The 24,718-nt window shown below is 41.3% G+C and overlaps 1 protein-coding gene across 8 annotated transcripts in view; it reads left to right on the top strand.

The window, feature by feature from the left end:
• Positions 1 to 24,718, top strand: part of NAA16 (N-alpha-acetyltransferase 16, NatA auxiliary subunit) — a 107,367-nt gene that overhangs the window by 21,168 nt on the left and 61,481 nt on the right. For 6 of the 8 annotated variants that reach the window (XR_013345516.1, XR_013345517.1, XM_077812008.1 and 3 more), the window contains 6 exons: positions 7,907 to 8,011; positions 10,390 to 10,547; positions 13,344 to 13,478; positions 15,396 to 15,549; positions 18,597 to 18,716; positions 21,233 to 21,328. Coding sequence is in view for 6 of the 8 variants with exons in the window: in XM_077812008.1 (XP_077668134.1) it covers positions 7,907 to 8,011; positions 10,390 to 10,547; positions 13,344 to 13,478; positions 15,396 to 15,549; positions 18,597 to 18,716; positions 21,233 to 21,328 (768 nt within the window). In the remaining 2 variants the exon portion in view is untranslated. Of the gene's footprint in view, positions 1 to 7,906; positions 8,012 to 8,968; positions 9,061 to 9,140; positions 9,866 to 10,389; positions 10,548 to 13,343; positions 13,479 to 15,395; positions 15,550 to 18,596; positions 18,717 to 21,232; positions 21,329 to 24,718 lie in introns of those variants that run through there. The other 2 variants (XM_077812032.1, XM_077812025.1) reach the window with 2 other exon arrangements.

Here is a 24,718-nt window from a genome sequence, read left to right as displayed (position 1 = left end):
TCTCAGTCCTATCCTTGACCTGTGCCAATGTAAGTTACCTCAAGAAGCTGAAGTTCTGCATGGTCTCCTTGGCTTCCATCATCCCCTCCCTGGGTCTAGGGGACAGGTATGCTGCCCTCGATTTGAGACACCTGTTTTCACATCTTGATTTTTCAGGGACACAGAAGGTTCCTGAGATTTGTCGTGGATCACATGCATTACCAGTTCATGGTTCTGCCCTTCGGACTGTCGGCTGCCCCATGAGCGTTTACAAAGTGCATGGCAGTTGTAGCGGCCTTCTTGAGGAGGCAAGGGGCTGGTCAGGGGACAGACCAGGGCTCAAGTGGAGTCCAGCTTACACCTCATCCAGTCGACCTTCCGGGATGTTGGTTTGCTTATAAATGCGCAGAAATCCACCCTTACCCTGGTACAGAATTTATTGGGGCTGTGCTCAACTCTGTCCAAGCCAGAGCCTTTCTCCCAGAAGGGCACTCTCAAGCAATTGTGGTGCTCATAGCCCACTTCAAGGATCACCTGATGACAGCTTGGAGTTGCCTGAGACTCTTGGGAGCGCAGTATGCCTGAGACTACACTTCAGACTGCTCCAGGAGTCACTGGAGTCACCAAACTGCCACGATGTGGACTTGGTCCTTATGATTCTTTCCCCGGTTCTTGCCTCACTCAAATTGGTGGCAGGACCCAATGGTGGTTTGTGGGGGCATTCTGTTCTCGCGGTCCTGCCTGTTGCTGTCCCCAGTCTCAGATGCATCAGCACTAGGCTGGGGAGCTCACTTGGGTCCTCTCAGAACTCAAGGCCTTTGGTACCCAGAAGAACTGTTTCTACACATCAATGTCAAGGAGCTCAGGACAGTCTGCCTGTCTTGTCAGGCATTTCAGCTTCATGTTATAGGCACTAATGTCTGTTCTAACAGACAACATGACAGCCATGTTCTATATCCCTGCTCTATATCATGATATAGAGCAGGGAAGAGCCTGTGTTGGGAGGCAGTTCAGTTGTGGGATCTTTGCTTAGCCCACTTGATTCACCGAGAGGCCTCCTACCTACCAGGAGCACAAAGGAGTTAGCAGGTCACCTCAGCAGATCCTTCTCCGATCGGCATGAATGGTTCCTTCACCTAGATGTCCTGAAACTTGTTTTCCAGCAGTCAGGGACTCCCCAAATCAGTTTGTGACAAGACACGAGGAAGTGTCAGCAGTTCTGCTCTCTGGGTCACAGCCTTGGGTCACACTCAGATGCTTTTGTTCTTCCATGGATGGGTCACCCTCCTATTCCGCTTGTGCACAGGTCCTGCTGAAGATTAAACTGGACTGAGCGTGGGTCATTCTGATAGCTCTGGCTTGGCCCCGATAGCGTTGGTTCGCCGCTCTGCTGGCCCTCTCAGTAGTGTCACCAGTCCCGCTTCCTCTTCATCCAGACCTGATCTCTGAGGATCATAGTCATTGTCTGCTCCACCTGAACCTTGGATCCCTCTACCTGATGGCCCAGATGCTCGATGGCTAAACCTTGTAGAACTAGCCTGCTTGGAGCTGGTCCGTGAGCTTCTATTAGGAAGCAGAAAGCCCTCTTCCAAGGCCACTTAACTGGCAAAATGGAAGTGATTCTTTCTCATCTTCTCAGAGTGTTTCATCTAGAATGAATGGCAGCGACAATCGCATAGAGTATTTGCAACACTTAAAACAGCAAGGTTTAACAGTAAAAAGAAAAGGAGTACTTGTGGCACCTTAGAGACTAACAAATTTATTTGAGCATAAGCTTTCGTGAGCTACAGCTCACTTCATTGGATGCATGCAGTGGAAAATACAGTGGGGAGATTTTATATACACAGAAAACATGAAACAGTGGGTGTTAGTGTGTATGGTAACGAGAGTGATCAGGTAAGGTGAGCTATTACTAGCAGGAGAGCTGGGGCTGGGGACCTTTTTGTAGTGATAATCAAGGTGGGCCATTTCCAGCAGTTGACAAGAACGTGTGAGGAACAGTGCGGGGGCGGGGAATAAACATGGGGAAATAGTTTTACTTTGTGTAATGAATAAAGACTGGGTGTGGATGTGTCAAGCCTAAATTAATTGTGTCCAGTTTGCAAATTAATTCCAATTCAGCAGTCTCTCATTGGAGTCTGTTTTTGAAGTCTTTTTGTTGTAATATTGCGACCTTTAGGTCTGTAATCGAGTGACCAGAGAGACTGAAGTGTTCTCCGACTGGTTTTTGAATGTTATAATTCTTCACGTCTGATTTGTGTCCCTTTATTCTTCTACGTAGAGACTGTCCAGTTTGGCCAATGTACAGCTCGTTCACCTGCACATCTACCAATGTGATATGTGCCAGCAATGCCCCTCTGCCATGTACATTTTTCCCCCCAGCCTGTGGACCTCTGGAAGTCCACAGACTGCTTAAGATTTCCAAAAGGGTCTGCACCTCCGTTTGAATTTTTTTAGGTGTCTGCAAATGAAAAAAAGGTTGAAATCCACTATCCTAGAGCAGTACGACTGTCTGTCGGTCATAAAGGTCTTCCAGCCAGGGTGGATAAAAATCAATGATTTTTTTTTTTAAATCAGTTTTTTTTATAGGTTTTTTTCCCTCAAAAGTATGTTATCTAAAGATAGCTTTAATTAAGATACATTATAGCGCAAAGATATCTCCTCATGGAATAGGATTATAAATTCTAATTTTATAGTATGAGACAATATATTCATGTAAGGTTTAAGAAAAGTTTTGTAAATGAGTTCCAATAGTTCATGGATTAGAGACCCAATTTCAGGGGGTTCCAGGAGCTTCTGTATAGATTATTTAGATTAATCTTTCTATCTACTCAATGGGACTCAGTGCTCAGTCTAGAAGATACCATCAGAGATGCTTAGTTTTGCAGTTCTCAAACTGGATTTGTATCCAGAGATAACATGCTTGTTAACAGCAAAAATGTATTTAAATAAATATATAGAGGTGAGAAATAACAGACCTCAACGCTATTGTCCTTCTGCAAATTTGTTTACAAAGTCAATTGCTTACTTCTCTCAAAGTGCAGTTTCAGAAAGTTCAGTGAATAGAAGATTGTTCGCGGCGGAATGGATCTGGACAAGGAGAAGAAGTCTGGAGATAAATGTGAGAAGGGAGGGACAGGCAGTAGAAACAAAAGTGAAACTGTTTGAGCAGCATATTCTAGAAGTCTTTGAGTGTAGCTTTCATTGATTTGAGATCTACCATACCATTCTCTCACTAGAAGAGAGAACCTATAATGGCAGCAGGCCGTAAAAGAGATCCAGTTCGGGAATAAGAACCATTTAAGCAAAATATGTTTTCTGACAATGTTTTAAAGAAAATCACACCAGTGAACTGGTGGAAGTCACTTAAGCACTTAAATTCAGAGACTGTTAAAGTGATGATCTCACTTTTACAGCAGTAGCTTCTTCTGCTGGTGCAGAAAGACTTATTTTCTGCGTTGGGACTAGTTCATTCCAAATTGAGAAATCATTGGGGACCTGAAAAAGCAGAAAAGCTCTTTTTTTTTTTTTTTTTTTCTTTTCCCTTTTCCAGATTATGAACAAACAGGAAAATGAAGTTAACTGTGTTAGCTGCAGAAGCCAATGTTTTAAGTTTTTCATGTTGACCTCGCTGACACAGTCTATTTTAATTTTTGTTTTGTTTTTAAAAAAAAAATTGGCTTATGAACGGTACATCTATCTCTGAGGTGTGAAGAATATATATTAAGGTTATAACAACCAACAAGAATGCACTTTTATGTAGAAATCCATGATTAAATAGTCTTCCTGACTAGTGATTAAATTAATTTGATTTAATCCAGATCTACCCTGCTTCCAGCTTCTGATCTCATGCTTTAGAATCATAGAATATCAGGTTTGGAAGGGACCTCAGGAGGTCATCTAGTCCAACCCCCTGCACAGAGCAGGACCAATCCCCAATTAAATCATCCCAGCCAGGGCTTTGTCAAGCCTGACCTTAAAAACTTCTAAGGAAGAAGATTCTACCACCTCCCTAGGTAACGCATTCCAGTGTTTCACCACCCTCCTAGTGAAAAAGTTTTTCATAATATCCAACCTAAACCTCCCCCACTGCAACTTGAGACCATTACTCCTTGTCCTGTCCTCTTCTACCACTGAGAATAGTCTAGAACCATCCTCTCTGGAACCACCTCTCAGGTAGTTGAAAGCAGCTATCAAATCCCCCCTCATTCTTCTCTTCTGCAGACTAAACAATCCCAGTTCCCTCAGCCTCTCCTCATAAATCATGTGTTCCAGCCCCCTAATCATTTTTGTTGCCCTTCGCTGGACTCTCTCCAATTTATCCACATCCTTCTTGTAGCGTGGGGCCCAAAACTGGACACAGTACTCCAGATGAGGCCTCACCAATGTCGAATAGAGGGGAACGATCACGTCCCTCGATCTGCTCGCTATGCCCCTACTTATACATCCCAAAATGCCATTGGCCTTCTTGGCAACAAGGGCACACTGCTGACTCATATCCAGCTTCTCGTCCACTGTCACCCCTAGGTCCTTTTCCGCAGAACTGCTGCCTAGCCATTCGGTCCCTAGTCTGTAGCGGTGCATTGGGTTCTTCCATCCTAAGTGCAGGACCCTGCACTTATCCTTATTGAACCTCATCAGATTTCTTTTGGCCCAATCCTCCAATTTGTCTAGGTCCCTCTGTATCTTATTCCCTGCCCTCCAGCGTATCTACCACTCCTCCTAATTTAGTATCATCCGCAAATTTGCTGAGAGTGCAATCCACACCATCCTCCAGATCATTTATGAAGATATTGAACAAAACAGGCCCCAGGACCAACCCCTGGGGCACTCCATTTGACACCGGCTGCCAACTAGACATGGAGCCATTGATCACTACCCGTTGAGCCCGACAATCTAGCCAACTTTCTACCCACCTTATAGTGCATTTATCCAGCCCATACTTCTTTAACTTGCTGACAGCAATACTGTGGGAGACCGTGTCAAAAGCTTTGCTAAAGTCAAGAAACAATACATCCACTGCTTTCCCTTCATCCACAGAACCAGTAATCTCATCATAGAAGGCGATTAGATTAGTCAGGCATGACCTTCCCTTGGTGAATCTATGCTGACTGTTCCTGATCACTTTCCTCTCATGTAAGTGCTTCAGGATTGATTCTTTGAGGACCTTCTCCATGATTTTTCTGGGGACTGAGGTGAGGCTGACTGGCCTGTAGTTCCCAGGATCCTCCTTCTTCCCTTTTTTAAAGATTGGCACTATATTAGCCTTTTTCCAGTCATCTGGTACTTTCCCCGTTCGCCACGAGTTTTCAAAGATAATGGCCAATGGCTCTGCAATTACAGCCGCCAATTCCTTTAGCACTCTCGGATGCAACTCGTCCGGCCCCATGGACTTGTGCACATCCAGCCTTTCTAAATAGTCCCTAACCACCTCTTTCTCCACAGAGGGCTGGCCATCTACTCCCCATGCTGTGATGCCCAGCGCAGCAGTCTGGGAGCTGACCTTGTTTGTGAAGACAGAGGCAAAAAAAGCATTGAGTACATTAGCTTTTTCCACATCCTCTGTCACTAGGTTGCCTCCCTCATTCAGTAAGGGGCCCACACTTTCCTTGGCTTTCTTCTTGTTGCCAACATACCTGAAGAAACCCGTCTTATTACTCTTGACATCTCTTGCTAGCTGCAGCTCCAGGTGCGATTTGGCCCTCCTGATTTCATTCCTACATGCCCGAGCAATATTTTTATACTCTTCCCTGGTCATATGTCCAACCTTCCACTTCTTGTAAGCTTCTTTTTTATGTTTAAGATCCGCTAGGATTTCACCGTTAAGCCAAGCTGGTCGCCTGCCATATTTACTATTCTTTCGACTCATCGGGATGGTTTGTCCCTGTAACCTCAACAGGGATTCCTTGAAATACAGCCAGCTCTCCTGGACTCCTTTCCCCTTCATGTTAGTCCCCCAGGGGATCCTACCCATCCATTCCCTGAGGGAGTCGAAGTCTGCTTTCCTGAAGTCCAGGGTCCGTATCCTGCTGCTTACCTTTCTTCCCTGTGTCAGGATCCTGAACTCAACCAACTCATGGTCACTGCCTCCCAGATTCCCATCCACTTTTGCTTCCCCCACTAATTCTTCCCGGTTTGTGAGCAGCAGGTCAAGAAAAGCTCCCCCCGTAGTTGGCTCCTCTAGCACTTGCACTAGGAAATTGTCCCCTATGCTTTCCAAAAACTTCCTGGATCATAGGACCATTTTTCTTGCCCTAATTATCTAGAGCATAAATATATTACTTTAACCTCTTGTAAAAATTTCTTCAGGTCACTTAATCTTAACTGCATGAAAGCAAGTCAGATTTTTGCTTGCAGAAGGACAAATAGAAAATACAAAAGCGTATCTTAGTGAGGCATTGGTATTGGCTATCTAAAATGAGGTCAGGAATCAAATCACTTCTGTAATGCAGTGCTGAGCACTATTAAGCCTCTGCCCTGATCTAAACTAGTTTCAGTGCACTGATTAACTTGTTACTGAATTAAATTCAAAGCATCTTGCATCTTTATCACTTGTCACCTGTGACAATCCAGAGTAATGAGCAGCTATGTCACCCTTGCCTGCAGGCTGGGGTGCATCACAATGCCATGGTGAAGGAGCTACCCCCCACCCCTCCCCAGCTTTCGTTATACTGCAGGGTGATTCCAGACAAGCCAGGGTCACTGCTGCGCCACTTGAGGCATTGAAGTAGGATTTTGCAGCAGTATACAAGCTATATACTGTCATTTCTTTAATAGAAATAATATGCACACAGCTTGCCTCCCCTATGGAGTTTCCCAGACACTTCAATTTAAACACATTGGATTAAATAAAATAGTAGAACAGCAACTCCCCAAAATAGTGCTCCACAGCAAAGAGACAGACAGGAGAACTCTAACAAAGGGTACAGGAAATCCCAACAGCAAGCACTGGCAGAAGGAGCTTGAAATATGTTTGATTACTTCCGCTGCACTATACTCACTTAAAATCTCTAAAGAGAGGATTTTAAGTGAGTATAAGTAATGAAGCATAAAGATCATAATGGTTACAAGATAAAATGCTACTGACACCTGACTTAAACTATATGTTAATTCAAAGCAAAGTTCTTACCATATGCTTCCAGCAGTCTTACTCACCAAACTCTTTAGGTCAGGGCCCCTTCTCCAGTCCAACGGTTGCTACTTTTATCCCTTCAGATGCAGTGAATTGATGGCCAGAGAGAGAGGAGGTGGTGTGGGGCCTTGTCCCTCCTTTTTATGGTTTTAGTCATCCTCCCCCTTTGAAAAATATTTCCAGTTAGGTACCAGGAGACAAAATATTTGGGGAAATATTTCCGTGCTGCTTTCTTCTCAACAATTTTGAGCTTCCTTTGTTTTCCCTTCTAGCTTAATGACTCTGTTTACTGCTTAAATGCGAATTAAGCAGACCAAAGCACATTCCTTTGTTTAGGACAGACTTGTTTGCCAACACAGGTTAGCATATGTTAATACAGTAGATCCTCAAGAGTTACTAACACCAGAGTGATGAACTGACCAGCCAACCACACACCTCATTTGGAACTGGAGGTACACTTTTGAAACAATCATAATGTTTTGTTCAGAGTTACGAACATTTCAGAGCTATGAACCATCTCCATTCCCGAGATGTTCATAACTGAGGTTCTACTATAACACCGTACATTGGAATCTTATAACTTCTCATACAGCATTGCTACATATATTTTATCAGGACAGCATTGACCAGCAAATTATGAATTTTCAGATGATGACTTAGAAGGCATACTTTTTATAAAGATTATTAGACTACTGTGTAGGCTGTGAGTACAGAGTATAGTCTGTTACAGTCACCATAAATGGTAGGTGTACATTTTGATTTCTCACATTCACAAGTACAAAATGTTTTCTACAGAGACCTTGGCTATGAAAGGACTGACCTTGAACTGTTTAGGGAAGAAAGAAGAAGCATACGAATTTGTTCGTAAAGGACTTCGTAATGATGTAAAGAGTCATGTCTGTATCCTTTCTAATGGTATAACTTGACCTTTTTTTATACTGATTGTCTTTATTTTGCACAAATAGTTCTTATGTATCAGAGGTCCAATTAAAAAAAATCTGAAGTCCATAAAGTGACCTTTTAGTACATATTCTTTGGATTTCTTTAAAACAGACCTTATTTTATATTGTGAAAGGAAAAGTAGTAGGAAATGCTTCTCCTGTAAAAATTTGCCATGTGTGCAAGGTACCTGCATTATGAAAAGGGAGAGAATTTGATGGGAAAAATTCTGATTCAGGTAGATGCAGGACACTGCAAAGCAGTCCTACTCTTCGTTAAAAACAAATAAAATTCTTTGCTGACTAAAATAAAAACAAGGGTTTTTTAAATTGTGTTTTTTTCCCCCATTTGGATGCCTTCTCCCACTTTATTGTGGGTATTTCATTGTTAAATGTTTGCTGCAAATTGGAAGTTGTGCATGTAAAATCATCAGTGTCATTTGCTTGTACAGTACAAGAAATCCAGATTTGGTCAATTTTTCAATGCTGCAGCAAAAGTAGATCGTACTGTAAAGTAATGCTGGTTAGAATTTGACTAGATGGACGCATGTAACAATGAAACCTTGGGAGACAACTTCCTTCATGGTGAGCAATATCTTTTTAACTGACATAGCTGATATTCTTAAAGCTCTAGCTTCTGTTTTAGAGCTTGTCCACACAGATGTAGTGCATGGTAAGCTGGGATGTGACTGTACGGTATGTTAGCGTGATGTGCAGTAAAAGTTCTGTAGTGCCTTTTTCATGTACAGAGTAGAACTTTTAGGGCCTTACAGGTTACTTCTTAGTGAGCTGTACATTCACACTCTAGCTTGACATATTCTGAGGGTATGTCTTCACTACCAGCCGGATCAGCGGGTAGTGATAGATCTGTTGGGGATCGATTTATTGCATCTCATCTACATGCGATAAATAGATCCCCAAATCGACGCCTGTACTCTACCTCGGCAGGAGAAGTAAGCGGAGTCGATGGGGGAGCTGCCGCGGTTGACTCGCCGCTGTGGGGAAGACCAGGTAAGTCTAACTAAGATACTTCGTCAGCAACGCGAATAGCGTAGCTGCAGTTGCGTATCTTAGTTCGAACCCTGCCCCGGTGTAGCCCAGGCCTAAGTCTCTGTGTGGACAAGTTCTAACTTGTTAGAGCTTCTGCATTTATTTAGATTTGTTCAATGCTCTATCTCGGCTTTGTACAGGGTATTTATTTTTTACATTTAGTTGTATTCTACCATTTTAAGGCATTTTTCAATCTTTCTTTTGTTTTGTGTGATGAGCTAACTCTTTTTGGGGGGGAGCAGTTGCTTCCCACTCAAAGAAAATTAGCCAAAATTTTCAGAGAACTCCTACCCCTTCACAGGCAGTAGTCTGTCCTACTCCACAAGCCATTTGTGCCACCTTTTGCAGTCAACAAAACGGTTAAATAAAGGTACTGCGACCTCAATCCCACAATACTTGGAACCCACAAAGGATTGTGGGATATGATGTTCATGGGATAACTTTTGAGCAATTTTTGAGTTGGAGACCAAAATAGTTGAGAATTACTAATCTAGAGGCTGCTGTATCAATTAGCAATGTCAACTTGAGAGTTCTAAAGAATCAAACCAGTTTGACAAGGTCGTTCCTTTATTTGCTAGAATTGTGAAGTTAATGACTGAAGTGACCACACCAGATGTAATATTTGGATTTTTTTTAGATTATTTCATAGTATCATGCCTTGAGTTCAAAGACTTTCACAGGGTAAAAGAGGAAGGGGCACTTAAAGGAGAAAAATGGAAGTCCTCACTCAAGATCCCCAATGTCTCGAAGCTAGAAGAAACCTAAGGTATTACAGTGCTGACAGTCAAACTTGGTCAGTTGGAGATGCACACATACTGGAAGATTTCTTCGTTGAATGAACTATACCTCTTCCTTATTTAACACAGCAGTTGCCAGACTGGTTAAATATTTTATATTAAATTTTGATTTGATATGACTATCTCCTATTTTTAGTAAAACTGTTAACTTTAGATTATTTGGCTCTTAGACTGTTACAGTGTAATTTACTGCAGTTTTCTTGGAGTTAAGAAAAAATCTCCTGACCTGTAGCCCTCCTTCAGAAGTACAGGACAGTGGCTTGCCGATCCTCAGCAATCCAATGACGGTTGTAAATACACACTAAATAAGCCTGCTGGCAGTAAAGGAGGACAAGAAAGTGTATAGCATAAAGATTGAGAAGAGTAATCATACTTAAATAGCATGGAAGATTCTCAGAGAGAGAGATCTAGATTTTGGTCAGTAAAATACATAGACAATGTAATTACCTTCAGAAAAATGTGAATGTCTGTCACTTTCCTTAACTTGTATTAGGTTGGCATGTGTACGGACTCTTGCAGCGTTCTGATAAGAAATATGATGAAGCCATTAAATGTTATCGAAATGCTCTCAAATTAGATAAAGACAATCTACAGATCCTAAGAGATCTTTCATTGTTGCAGATCCAAATGCGAGATCTAGAAGGATACAGAGTAAGTATTTTATTTAAACTTGTATGTTTTAAAACTACTGATTTTTAGTTTTTGTATCTGGTAAGTTTAACTCAAAAGTAGCAAGTTATTTGAGCTGCTGTCTAGGAAAGACTGAGCAGTGAACTACAGCAATGGTGCACTTGGTGTATTGAGAGGATGCCAGCCATGCTACTGTTACGCTGTATTAGCTGATCCACAGAGCCATCTGTGCTTCTCAATTGCCAAACATACTCTAAACTAATGTTCACCAATTCACTCATGTATATTTGTTTTTTCTTAATACTGTGCACCCATTTCACACCTTACATTTTCAAAGCCTGATAAGAACATGAACTGCTTACCTCAATTTATGGATGATGCCTACCTTCTCACCCTCCACATTACACCTGTTTTTAATGTCTTTGAGGATTATTGGGATACTTTTTTTTAAGATGGCCAGTAGCCACTCGGCCTTTGAATCCATCCTGGGCAGAGGAAGGATTTAGGGCTGTTTGCTTTTCTGTTCAGAAGAGCCCATTTTCAAGTACTGATGCTGTCCTTAACTTTCCATGGGCTAATCCCATGTCTTCTGAAACCTTCATTCAGCACTAGCACTGGCTGCAAGATATATTAGGAAGCACTGTATGTTAAAGGCAGATGCTGCTATGTTTCCTCCTCATCTGCATATAGCATGAGCATGGAAGAGACTATTCGGTATTGATCTTTAATACCAGGACCTCACTTCGTCTCATTATAAAAATTGCCAGAGGAAAGAGTGGAACTAGGTGGTAAGAAGACCAAAGGAAGAAATGGGGAGGTATGAAAATGAAAACTCTAATTTTATTTCAGAAAAATTGACAGTTCTTCTTCTTTGAGTGATGTCCCTATGGGTGCTCCACTGTCATGCAGCAGCGCCCTCTGCTCCTGGGATCGGAGATCTTAATCAGCAGTGCCCACTGGTCTGAACATGTGCACCTCCCCCTTCTCACGCTGGGAGCGGGGCATATATGTAGCACTATGCAGTACGACTGCCCCCCAGTTCCTTCTCTACTGCCTTTGATCTGGGACGGAATCTGCAGCAGAGCCACTGCAGTGTATTCGCTGTCTGTGAGAGGGACATGTCCCACAAAAGTGTTCTCACTGCCATGGCTTGACTGCTAGGGCCAGAAAAGACCATGACATTTGGTTGTGACTTCTCCTCATGGAGAAATCAGTGCATCCAGCATCAGACCCAGGCCTGGACTCTTCCCCCGTGCAGCTTTCACCCTTGGCCAGGTCATCTGCCAATCACTGCAGTCCCATAAGAGAAAGTTGTCCCTCTCTCACTCTGATGAGAAGAAACTGGCTCCCTCCCCATATTCTGAGGCACAGCGTGCCCTCCTTCCTTTCCCCCTCCTCCTCCATCCCTTGTGAGGTCAGTTGCCTCAACATCCTCTGACAGGGGACATAGCTCCGGGGCCCATCCAAGTACCTCTGATACCAGCACGAAACATCTGTCTAAGGACCTTAACCAGGCAGACCTACAGCCCTCTGCACTCTCTCTTGGTTCTAGAGACCAAGACAGACGGACTTCGGGAGCTACAGACCGACAAGATCATTGGCACCCATCAAGTTTTCAGCTCCACTTTCTGATTACTCCTGCATGTGTCCCTCGGCACTGAGTCCTGCTCCAGTACTGATGATGCTCCTTTCTCCACCACAGGAATCCAGACATCCTAAAGACCTGCTGGTATACGACATGCCTGAGTCACTTCTGCTCAGCCACAACCTCACCCAATTTCCACCCTCCTCTCTGGACTCATGACGTTCTTCCCTTTCTCCTCCGAGGATGTTGCCTCCCTTCCCCAGTGACAAGGAGGAAGATGAGGAGTGGGGCTCCATCATCCCCTCTTATTTGAAACCCATGCAATCTACTTCATCTACATATCCTCAGTATGTGTAATCCACACCCGGACACAACCCTGGTATGAACCAGCATGGATGCAACTCTATGTTCTGCTTCCCCCACATTGGCTATATTGGGATCCCTAGGCCATGTACACGACATAATTGAGGAAGCTTGTCATGCAGCAAAGCTGGAGACCTACATCTTTGCCTTCTCCATCAATCTCTTGCCCACCAGAGATCGAGCCTCTCTCCGAATGAGGTGAGGAGGAAGAAGTTTCACCAACACTATTATTTCTCCTCTTCTTCCCCGAATATGGCTGTCATGCCACAACCTACTACTACTGAATATGACTTCAAACACTTCTAGGAATAATTCTGCAGGATTTCAGACTCCCTCCAGCCGTATTTCTTTTGGAAATTAATGAGAGGTTAAGACATGAATGTGAGAACCTGGTAGTTCCCATGCTCATGAGTCTGTTTTGCTCAAAGGGAAACTTATTTTATGTTCCTTGACTGTAAAAGTCCAAATTCTTCTTCAGCATGCAGAGGCTGGGTAAAATGTTCCAAAGTGCCTATGTGACTTAGGAGCCTGTCTTATTTTCAGAAGCAACTTAGGCAGTTAGGCACCTAAGTATAATTAAAATCAATTAGACTTAGTCACTTAAATGCTTTTGAAACTTTTATCTTGATTTTAAAATAGATTTTAGGCTTTATGTCAGGAATACTACAGTTAGTGTAAATCCCACTTTCCTGTAACTCAAATGTAGTACTGTTTATCATTTACTTTGTTAGAATTGCGTCTTGCTTTTTAAGAATGTCCAGCTTCCAGTAATATTCAAGATTAAAATACTACTAGTAGTGTATCACAGTTGTGATTCAGTGAGATATTTTAGAACATCTTCATTGAAGGAACTTTCCTTTTTATTAAAGGAGACAAGGTATCAGCTACTTCAGCTGCGTCCAACACAACGGGCTTCATGGATTGGATATGCTATTGCATATCATTTGTTAAAAGATTATGATATGGCCTTAAAACTACTGGAAGAGTTTAGAAAAACTCAACAGGTAAGACATATATACTGTTTCATAATAATGAATAATTCTCCTTAGATAAGCAGAATTTGAATAACTACAAATATTGAAGGGGGAAGTGGCTATTGTTTGTACAGGTTTGTTTTTCACTTAGCATCTTGGGACCTATTTCAGTAGATAATACCATCTGTGGCTGCTAATCTATGGACCTTTTACTCTTGGGGGAATTCTGCGTCAAAAAATTAAATTCTGTATATTTTATTTGTCAAAATAATGCAATATAATCACCCCACTTTCAATTTTGTTTTGGTAATGTATTTAAATTACAATACAGAAAAAAAAGTCACACTAGCTGTTCAGCATTTCCTAAACACATGAAACATGACCTACAAGGAAAGATTGAAAAAATCTGAGTTTGTTGAGTCAGGAGAAGAAAAGACTGTGTGTAATGTGATGACAGTTTTCAAGTACATAAGAGGTTGTTATAAAGAGGAAGGTGATAAATTGTTCTCCTTAACCACTGAGGACAGGTCAAGAAGTAATGGGTTAAATTGCAGCAAGGGAGTTTTAGGTTAGACATTCGGAAAAACCTTCCTAATTGTAAGGGTAGTAAAGCACTGGAACAAATTACCTGTGGAGCTTATGGACTCTGAGTCATTGGAGATTTTTAAGAGCAGCTTAGACAAATCTGTCAGAGATGGTCTACTTAGTCCTGCCTCGAGGCATGGGAGTGGACTAGCTGACTTTACTGAGGTCCCTTCCAGTCCTACTTTTCTGATTTCTATGTTTACCTTTTAGTTCCCCCTGCAGTTTGAACTGAAGACAATATTTTTCTTCCTGCCTTAAAAGGTTGTATAGCTTTACTGAACAATTTTCAGTAGTTGCTGTGTTCCACCTTTTAAGGTTCTTGCATTTCACTAGTAGCTAATAAGGTTTGGGTACATAGTTTAAGATCATTGTGATCTCCCAGCATGAAAGGGGTCCGACTTGAAGAACGTTCTTACTGGAAGAGAATTTCTCTGACTTGGCAAGGGCTGCTGCTCCTGTGGGTGGGTGACTGTTTCACTGTAGCTATAGTAAAGTTTCCATGTGTTCTGCAGTTCAGCTGGTAGTGGATTTAAAGGGGATAGCCTGTCTGAGAATTTCCAGAGCAAGGAATGGTGGGGAGAGAGGAGAAGGTGTGGGTTTTTTGTTTTGTTTTTAAGTGTAGGGGCCTACCAAATTGATGGCCTACATAGGGCCCTACCAAAGTCATGGTCCATTTCGGTCAATTTCAGTCATACGATTTAAAAAATTGTAAATTTCATTATTTCAGATATTTATAACAGAAATTTCATGGGGTTGTAACTGTAGGGGTCCTGATCTAACTGTGAAGGCAGAAGTAAGGGTGGCAGGGTATGGTGTTGTCACCCTTACTTCTGCTCTGCTGCTGCTTGCAGGGCACTGCCTTTAGAGCTGGGTGCCTGGCCAGAAGCTGCTGCTGCTCTCTGGCCACCCTGCTCTGAAGGCAGTGCAGAAATAAGCGTGGCAATACCACAACCCTCCTACAATAACCTTGCAAAAAAAAAAAAAACCCCACCACAACCCTCTTTTGGGTCGGGACCCCCAGTTTGAGAAACGCTGGTCTCCCCTAAGAGATCTGTATAGTATAGGGTAAAAGTAGACAAAAGACCAGATTTCACAGGGGAGACCAGATTTCATGGTCAGTGACACATTTTTCATGGCCATGAATTTGGTAGGGCCCTACCTATACACTACCTCCTGTATAGTAATAGGCATCCAGTGACCAGCTTCAGTTGATCTCTTCTTAACTAAATATTTGAGACTTTTACATCGTGAGGTCTACATTTCAGTGTCCCTGCTGACTGAGTCTTAAAATGCCTTGTGTACAATTGCACACAGCCTAGTTACAAGTGGTAGGATGCATGCTAATTAACCTGTCTTTTACAGATTCCTCCTAATAAAATAGATTATGAATATAGTGAACTGATCCTATATCAGAACCAAGTGATGAGAGAGGCAGATCTATTTCAAGAGTCTTTAGAACATATAGAAACATATGAGAAGCAAATATGTGACAAGCTTGTTGTAGAAGAAATCAAAGGTAAATTTTTTTTCTCTTTGTACTCACCTTTACCCAAACTAGAAGTATCTACTGGCTTTTAACCATATCATATAAAATGAGGGTTATATGGAGACTCTAAATTATTTAAATTGTTGTATAGATAAATTTATTAATATCAAATCTATAATTTGGTATTTTGTTAAGTTTCTTTGACAAAGTGGAGTGTTGGTGGGGTGACGTTACTTTGATATGGAATGGAAATAAATTTGGAATAAAATAGCATTCCTTATTATTAGAGGGCCATTCACAGATACAGAGTATATCTCAAAGACTTACGAGTAGTCTGTGTACAGTAGGTCAAAACTAGTAACCCACTCATCTTTACTTAGCTCTGCAAGTTAAGAAATGTAATGCCCCGTGTGTAAGAAATGTTGGTTTTCTGCTTGGAGCATCAGGTTGTGGTTTCTTTTTAAATGCGTCAATGCCTTTTTGTATTATCATACAGTTTTTGAAAAAAATATGTATTCAGTTAAAATTGATGCATTAGGGTTTTATAAAAACTTGGACTGCTGAGGTTCTGAATATGTGCAACTTTGTGACACAAACAGTTTTCATATATTCCTTAATTGACCTCTGTGCTGGGACTCTCTCTTAGGGCAATGTGCCTGTATCGACCAGCTTATTGCAATTAGTGTAAACCATAAGTATAATTCTGTGTCACTTATAAATGTTTATAAACTATTTTGCAAGACGTTTATCAAATTGCCTATATTAGTTGTGTCCAAATTCCCTTGAAAATATATTCCCTGAGCTACGTCCTGCACAGTTTAAATTGAAGTGTTTGAATCCACTGTGTTGTTACTGATATGAGTTGGGAGCACTCTGAGCATGCTGCAGCTGCTTTGCAGCAACCCCAGTGGCCACCTGCTGCCTCGCTGGGAGGGAGGAAAGAGTTGTCCTGATTGCTATAGAATCTCAGAATATTAGGGTTGGAAGAGACTTCAGGAGGTCATCTAGTCCAATCCCCTGCTCAAAGCAGGACCAGCACCAACTAAGTCATCCCAGCCAAGGCTTTCTCAAGCCAGGCCTTAAAAACCTCTAAGGATGGAGATTCCACTAGGTAACCCATTCCAGTGCTTCACCACCCTCCTAGTGAAATAGTGTTTCCTAATATACAACTTAGACCTCCCACACTGCAACTTGAGACCATTGCTTCTTGTTCTGTCATCTGCCATCACTGAGAACAGCCTAGCTCCATCCTCTTTGGAACCCCCCTTCAGGTAGTTGAAGGCTGCTGTCAAGTCCCTCCTCACTCTTCTCTTCTGTAGACTCAATAAACCCAGTTCCCTCAGCCTCTCCTCGTAAGGCATGTGCCCCAGCCCCCTAATCATTTTTGTTGCCCTCCACTGGACTCTCTGCAATTTGTCCACATCCCTTCTGTAGTGGGGAGCCCAAAACTGGATGCAGTACTCCAGGTGTGGCCTCACCAGTGTCAAATAGAGGGGAATAATCGCTTCTCTTGATCTGCTGGCAATGTTTCTACTAATACAGCCCAATATGCCATTGGCCTTCTTGGCAACAAGGGCACACTGCTGATTCATATCAAGCTTCTCGTCCACTGTAATCTTCAGGTCCTTTTCTGCAGAAGTGCTACTTAGCCAGTCGGTCCCCAGCCTGTAGCAGTGCATGGGATTCTTCTTTCCTAAGTGCAAGACTCTGCACCTGTCCTTGTTAAACCTCATCAGATTTCTTTTGACCCAATCCTCCAATTTGTCTGGGTCACTATGGACCCTATCCCTACCCTCCAGTGTATCTACCTCTCCCCACAGCTTAGCGTCATCTGTGAACTTGCTGAGGGTGTAATCCCATCCTCCAGATCATTAATAAAGATGTTGAACAAAACCAGCCCCAGGACTGACCCATGGGGCACTCCGTTTGATACCGGCTGCTAACTAGACATAGAGCTGTTGATCGCTACCCACTGAGCCCGACAGTCTAGCCAGCTTTCTATCCACCTTACAGTCCGTTCATCCAGTCCATACTTTTTTAACTTGCTGGCAAGAATACTGTGGGAGACTGTATCAAAAGCTTTCCTAACGTCAAGATAGATCACATCCACTGCTTTCCTCATATCCACAGAGCCAGTTATTTCATCATAGAAGGCAATCAGGTTGGCCGGGCATGACTGTTCTGTTGCCTGTTTCCCTACTGGATATGGGAAACCTGAGAACAGCAAGGTAGGAGCTTGAGTGGCTGTGCCTGTCAAGGGGAGTACCTACAAAAATTGAGCCCTTTACCAATAGCTAAGGTGGCTTCTCTAGCTTGTGCCAGCTGGCAACAGCTCCTTAGAGACCATCCATAAGCTGGAGATAGCCACTGTGTAGCACACACTTCTCCTCCCTTCCCCTGAAATGTCCCCTGCACCAGGAAGTATGGGGAAGAAAGTGTAGGGAGCAAGCAGAGGATTTTGTGGGTGGTTTTCACTCCATGTTTGCCACTTGAGCCGTGGAATGGGGCAGATAATCTACCCCAAAGTGTTTGATTGTAGCCCCTTAACCTTCTTGAAAGAAAGAGTGGACAACATTGGCAGGAATACTGATATAAAATCCCATTGCAAGGTACATACAAAAAGAAGTAGAGTTGAGGTTTCTGTGAGAACTTTAACTCTAAATTTTCTGAGTATGGGCCAGTAAAATTGTAAACTTAATGTTTCATCAGTGTTGCTTGCATTGAATTTGAAATGCCTCCTTTGGCTAGCTAATACAAATCCACTAACTCTTGTCATTTTTTCATACCTGGATAAGTTAGTGTCATAAAGCCCCCCCCCCCAAAAAGGCATCTAAACAACCTTATTTTTCAGAATTGCTGAATGTTCACAAATCCCATTGGAAGTCACTGTGAGGTAGTCATTCAATGGGATCTGTGGGTTGGAAAACACCTCTGAAAATCAGCCACTTTTATTTTTGCTAGATGCTTAAATATGCCTTATGGAACTAGTTTTAGGTACCCAATTTTGAAAATTTGGCCTCAAGCCATAAATATACTTTCATTTAAGTCCATATTGATGTTTAACTGCATTGTTTTAGGAGAAATGTTGTTGAAGTTGGGAAGACTAAAAGAAGCTGGTGAAATATACAAAGAATTAATTGATCGGAATGCAGAAAACTGGTATTATTATGAAGGCTTGGAAAAGGCCATACAACCTAGTAAGTAATGCAGTGATGTACTTTAATTTCCTCCTTTCTATTTAAACAGTTGGTGTCTGATAGAATGTTACAATATGAAATTGGAACATCCCAATTCAGCTGAAAAATTTTTGTGTATCTTCTGAACTTGAGCAATTTGTAGTCAGATTTACTCATTTAAAAATTAATTGAAACATCTGTGCATGTAGTACCAACATTGACTCTTTCTTTAAAGGTCAGAGTTAAAGCGGACCGTTTGTTTCATGCTTGCTCGCCCAAGGAGAACTCTTCCCCTGCACACCCTCTTTGTAAAGGGAGTCGTCATCACTGGCTGACTCGCACAGTAATTTGTTTGGATCAAATTACAGGATTACCGTTTTCATAAAGCTGTCAATTTGAGATTTCATGGGATAATAGCTCTTTAAAAAGGAACAGTGTCTTTTTGTTAAACTCAAAGGCAGATTAAATATATTGCTTTAATTTCTCTTGGATAGGACCCTCTAAAGGCATATCATTTTAGCAGGGACTAGCTTTCGTGTGGAAGAGAAGAAAAGATAAATAATTGAGGATTTCCTAAAAGTTAAAGCTCACTCCTGGTACAGTTATTTTGGTCTTCCAGAAAAAAATAACTAATAGTTTTTGAGGCATACAATACTGGAACAGCAGATACCTATGACCAAGAAATGGAATCTTAACTTTCCAAACCTTTATCTTAAAACATTAATTTAAAAACTGTTTTCTCAGTTATTCTTCAACAGCTGTAAAAAAAAAAAAAAAAAAAAAAAAAAAACAACAACAAAAAAAACCCAAAAACCCCCAATGTTCCACAGTTCAATAGAAAGCAGAAGGGTGTTTTTTTATTCGATTAATTCGGATAATATAAAACCACAAGAATATTACTCATAGATGATGTAGTAGTAGTAGTATGTTTTTAATGCAATTTAGAATTTCCCATGTTTAAGGAAATAGTTGACACCAAAAAGGTGTCAAACTGTTAAACGCTCTGCAAATATGACTTGAGGTTGAGTAAAAGTCTATAATTAAATTGTTCAAACATATTTATAGACTAGGGTTATCTACTGGGTATTTGTTACATTGTATCCATGGAACTGGTACAGTAGTTGATATTGCCTAAACCAGTTTACTATTGTGGGTCACACATGCAGTGCTCTGTGTTATGTGGGCCACATCCACACAATATATATACTACCTGTATGGCCCTGAGGATGTCACATGGGCCGCAGCTGTGTACTGATTGGGCCACAAGTGGCCTGTGAGCTGCAGGTTGAGAATCACTGATCTAAGCAATTAAACTAGTCAAGGGGTTGACTCTATTCGGTTTCTAACTGAAACGTTTGGAAACCCACATTTATAATTATTAATAAAGAACAATTATGTATATGTAATGTACATTTCACATAAAAATCCTATTTGATTTAAACTGTACTAATTATTAAACATAATTTACTTTATTTTTTTTAGGTGGTCTTAGGACTATTTCCTCCCCCATGGTAAGTTCTGGAGCTCCAACCTGTGACTTCATATAGGGTTTTTATATGCTTTAGTTCCAATTTTAATATTTTAATTTATGACTCTTAGAATTATGTATACCCTGGAGCCAGTGGGTAACATACGTGTACGTGTGTGTTTGTGTACATATATAAATATTTCCCACCACCACCATCAGATCTCAATGACGTGAGGCTTTTTACATATGAAACAAATGTGAGAGTATAACTACTAAGCATTTTTCATACTATATCCTTGATCTTAACTTTCAGAATTAAATTTCACCAAGCAATTTGACTTTTCCACTAAATTCACTTATGAATCTGAAAATAGCATTTCAAAACCAATAGATCAGTTTGTTTTAAAGTTCTGACCACATTGGAGCTCCAAAGCATATTATGGGGGAAAGGGGAGGAGTGGGAAGGCGGTCTAAAGAAAAGAAAACTTCTTAAACTTGATGTATTGACAGTCCTGCTGCTAAGTACTTGTATAGTTAGTATTAGGTTACTTTCATTGCTGTAACTTTTGTAATAAAAGGCTCGTTTGTATATTTTTAGAATACTTTTAAACGATTAAATGGTAGTTCTTAAAGCAGTTGCCCTAAGTGGATTCATATTGATAGACAGTTTGCATACGTTATTTGCAAATGTTGAAGTACTGTTTTGTGAATGGGATTGTACAGTATGTAGTTGTAAGAAAATAAACACAATCTCCCTGTGATTGGAGGCACAAGGTAATTACATTGTCTGCTGTTTAATTACTTAAAAAACTAATAACAAAAGATAGGGTCTATTATATGTACAAAAGATTACAACACACTACCTTCTTCCATAGTGTGTATGATTAAATAAATGAAAAATTTCGTGTAAATTTTTCCACTGTTGTAACTAAATCTGTACCTTCTGGTAGGTTTAGCTAATTAAAATCTAGAATTATAGTTTTAATATCTTTTTTAAAATAAGAATTTAATGCAAAAATAGATTTTTCTCTCCAGTGTTTCTTACATCTCTTATATTTACTGATAATAGGCACTTTAGAAGAGAGGCTTCAGATTTATGAAGAAGTTAGTAAAAGACATCCCAGAGCAGTTTCACCTAGAAGATTACCTTTAAACTTTGTTCCAGGTAATAAACTGCATATCTGTTCCATATTGCTATTAATTTTTGTTCTTTTTATTAAGGTGTCAGTAATTAATTTTGTCCTATATTTTGAACATCCATTTATATATATAAAGGTGCATAAAGCTTGGTTTCAACTCTTGAAGACTATGCATCTCTGTAGGTATGGAGAAAAATGTCAGTAGTACACTACAAAGGCTGATAGCAAAAGGTCCTTCATGCTAATATTTTGCCTTTACTGATGTGGATAGCCGTGTATATATTGTAAGAATAGCAAGATATATATAAAAATGCCTTTGTTCCTGTGCTGTGTGCTAGGTGATGTCCCCAGATAAGAGTATGAAGTGTGGTACGCTATTGTGTTAAGGGAATAATAAGTTTCAGCTTTTTGTTTCTTTAATTGTTTATACACTTTGATAACATTCCTCTCTAGCCTCTTAGAGGAGAAGTCCCCTAAGACTGACTTTATATTCTTGACTGTTAGAAGAAGTTGGCCGAAAAGCTAACAGGCGAAGAAATTGCAAGCTCTACTTACAGTTCATGTGTTGCACAGAAAATTACAGTAAAGTTTTCTCTGTACTGTTTCATTGGCCTGGAACCTAGTTGTCAGCAACTGCACCGTCTGGGTTAGAAGCTTGATTTTTTTTTTTTTTTAATATTTTTACTTTTCTTTGGGTGTCCCAAGCCCTGCCCTCATATCTCCCTGTATTTTATAAGCTGGAACAAATGCTGATAAATGTATATATCATTCAGCTGTGAAGTGGGCCTAATTTTGTTCACAACTGCAAGTTAACAGTAGTGATGGTGGCTTTCCCAAGAAAGCTCCCAGCGTACCTCAAAGAATTTTATGCTACAATGTAGTGCAGTGTTTTGTCTTTACATTAGAGATTAAGTTAAAATTTTAACTACTATTACCATGCTGTACCTTGCCAGGTTATCTATAGCTCAAAACTAGGTTTGCAGCATTTTCCAGTAGGAAGTTTAATTGTAGAATCATATTCAGCAATGCTATAGTTAACTTTTTTAATGAGTTTGTTATAAGTGCTTTATTTTGAGGAGTTTATTACACTTAAACAAATTTAAAAAACCCTCTATACTGAAACTTGGCACATAAGTGTTCTCAAGTCTGGAAAAATAATAATCGAAAAAGTGGTTCTTCCAGTGATTGCACATGTGCATTCCATTCTTGGTATGTGTGCACCCTGTGCATGCTTGTCAGAAACTTTTCCCATTAGTGGTACCAGTTGGTGTGGCTCAAGTGATCTCTGCCTCATGCCCCTGTGAGCAGGCATAGAGTGCAGAGCTGCCCGTGACCCCCGCAGTTCCTTTTTACTACCCAGGATGGCTAATCGGTTGGTCTTGCTTTAACAAATTCTCTCGGTGTCTCTTATTTTTTGTAGATAGTTACCCATTTTTCATAGTATTAGTGATTTGCTGTTTTTTTGGTTCCCCTACTTGGTATTCGATTTGTGATACCGAGGAATGCCTCAATTGCTGTGCTTCAACCCTGGTTATTTTTGCTCCAAAATGAGGTGTGTGAGTGACCTGCATTCTAGCTGTTTGAAGTGCCTAGTTGAGTCTTGCATATCCGACTGTTGTCAAATTTATAAGGACTTCAGGCCTACGACCGAAAAAGATAGATACTAGACTGAAGTTTCTTTTGATGGAAGCTGCTCTGAGACTACCATTGGAGCTTTCCTGCTCAGAGAGTGGGACCACCTCTTCAGCTTCAGTGACAAGTGCTTGCCAGTTTTGGCAGAGTCCTGGCATCAGTAATGATCTCTGGTGCCAAGGAAGCATAAGGCTGCTAGGGAAGAGGCTGGAAGAAGATGATTTCTGGCTCTTATGCCCGCTGAGAAGGGTGATGCAGGAATGAGTAGATCATCGGGTAAGGAGGCACTGTTGACTCCAGCACTGGGTCAGGCACTATCCTCAGGAAGGTCCTCACCCCCACCTGATGACTTCAAGACTCATCAGGAACTTTCTGAAAATGGTTGCCTCAGCCTTGGATATCCACGAGAAAGAAGATAAGGAGTTGTCCCATAGTCTTGTTGACATTTTTACAGCAACTGGCCCCCTTGAGTGGCCTTACCAATTAATGAGGTGATTTTAGAGCTCAACCAATAACCTGTGACAAATTTCCTCCGACATCCGAGAGAATGAGGATTAATACTACTGTATGTACCTTCACAAGGCTTTGAGTATTGCTTCTCACATCCCCTTCCGGTGGTCATTGGTTGTTTTGATAGCTATTGAGAGGGAGAGAGGGAGCGCTAGGGGCAGCAGGCTGCCACCCCTAAATCACAGGACCTCAAAAACTTGACCTGCTTGGTAGCAACATTTATTCTATGTCTGGGTTACAACTTAGAATTGCTTTTGTTAAGGTGTTATTGAGTCTCAGATATTCAAGTCATATCAAAGCTTAAGGACTAGTTACAGGAGGACCTGAAACAAGAGTTTCTTTCACTGGTAGACAAAGGAAAGCTGATGGACAGAACATCACTCCAGGCCAGTTTAGATGCTGCTGACTCAGCTGCTAGAGGCATGGCCTCTTACAATACGCAGGTGTTCATGGCTGTAATCTTTAGGGCTGCCCCAGGAAATCCAGAATACCATTCAGAGCCTGCCATTTAAAGGACATGTTCTCAATGCAGATAGATGACAAACTGCATTGTTTTGAGTCACCCTGGAATCTTTTAAAGTCGCTGGGTATATGTACACCTGCCCTCACTAGAAAGCACTTTTGTTCACAGTAGTCCCGCCAATATGCTACTTTTGCATTTCAACAAGACCTATTAGGGAAAAAGAGTCGGGGTTATAGATGCAGACCACCCCCTTCATCTGCTGCAACAGCTCCTAGTTCATCGAGGCACCCTGGGGGCTCTAAACAATCATTTTGATGGGTTAATTGAGGCTATCAGGCCAGTGTCCAAAATTCCAGCCCCTCCTTTCTGTTTGCGGTCAGCTGTCCCACTTCCTAGCTGGTTGGTCCCAAATCAGTTCAGACCAGTGGATTCTAAACACTGTGGAAGTGGAGTGCACCCTTCATTTTATTTCTATACCTCCCTCCTTCCTTGTCCCTCTTCTTGTGAGAGTGGTCACTGGAGGTCCTCCTCCAGGAGGTGTGTTCTTTGTTTCAGTTGGGAGTCATAGAAGAAGTTCAGCAGTATTCCGGAGGAACTGGCTTTTATTTCTGCTATTTCCTTATTCCGAAAGGAAAGAGCAGTCTCAGACAAGTTTCAGACTCCATCAATTCAACAAATATCTGAAAAAGGTAGTTTTGCATGGTCTTTCTGGCCTCCATTATCCTTTCCCTGAATTCTAGAGATTGGTATGCTGTTCTCAACTTACATCACCACATGGAAATACTTGTCCAGTATCAGGGCCATGGGAAGT

The sequence above is a fragment of the Eretmochelys imbricata genome, chromosome 1 (genome assembly GCF_965152235.1).
Source record: "Eretmochelys imbricata isolate rEreImb1 chromosome 1, rEreImb1.hap1, whole genome shotgun sequence".
In the NCBI taxonomy this organism is placed as follows: Eukaryota; Metazoa; Chordata; order Testudines; family Cheloniidae; genus Eretmochelys; species Eretmochelys imbricata.
The sequence above is the reverse complement of the archived record's forward strand: the minus strand, read 5'-3'. Positions and strand labels throughout refer to the sequence as shown.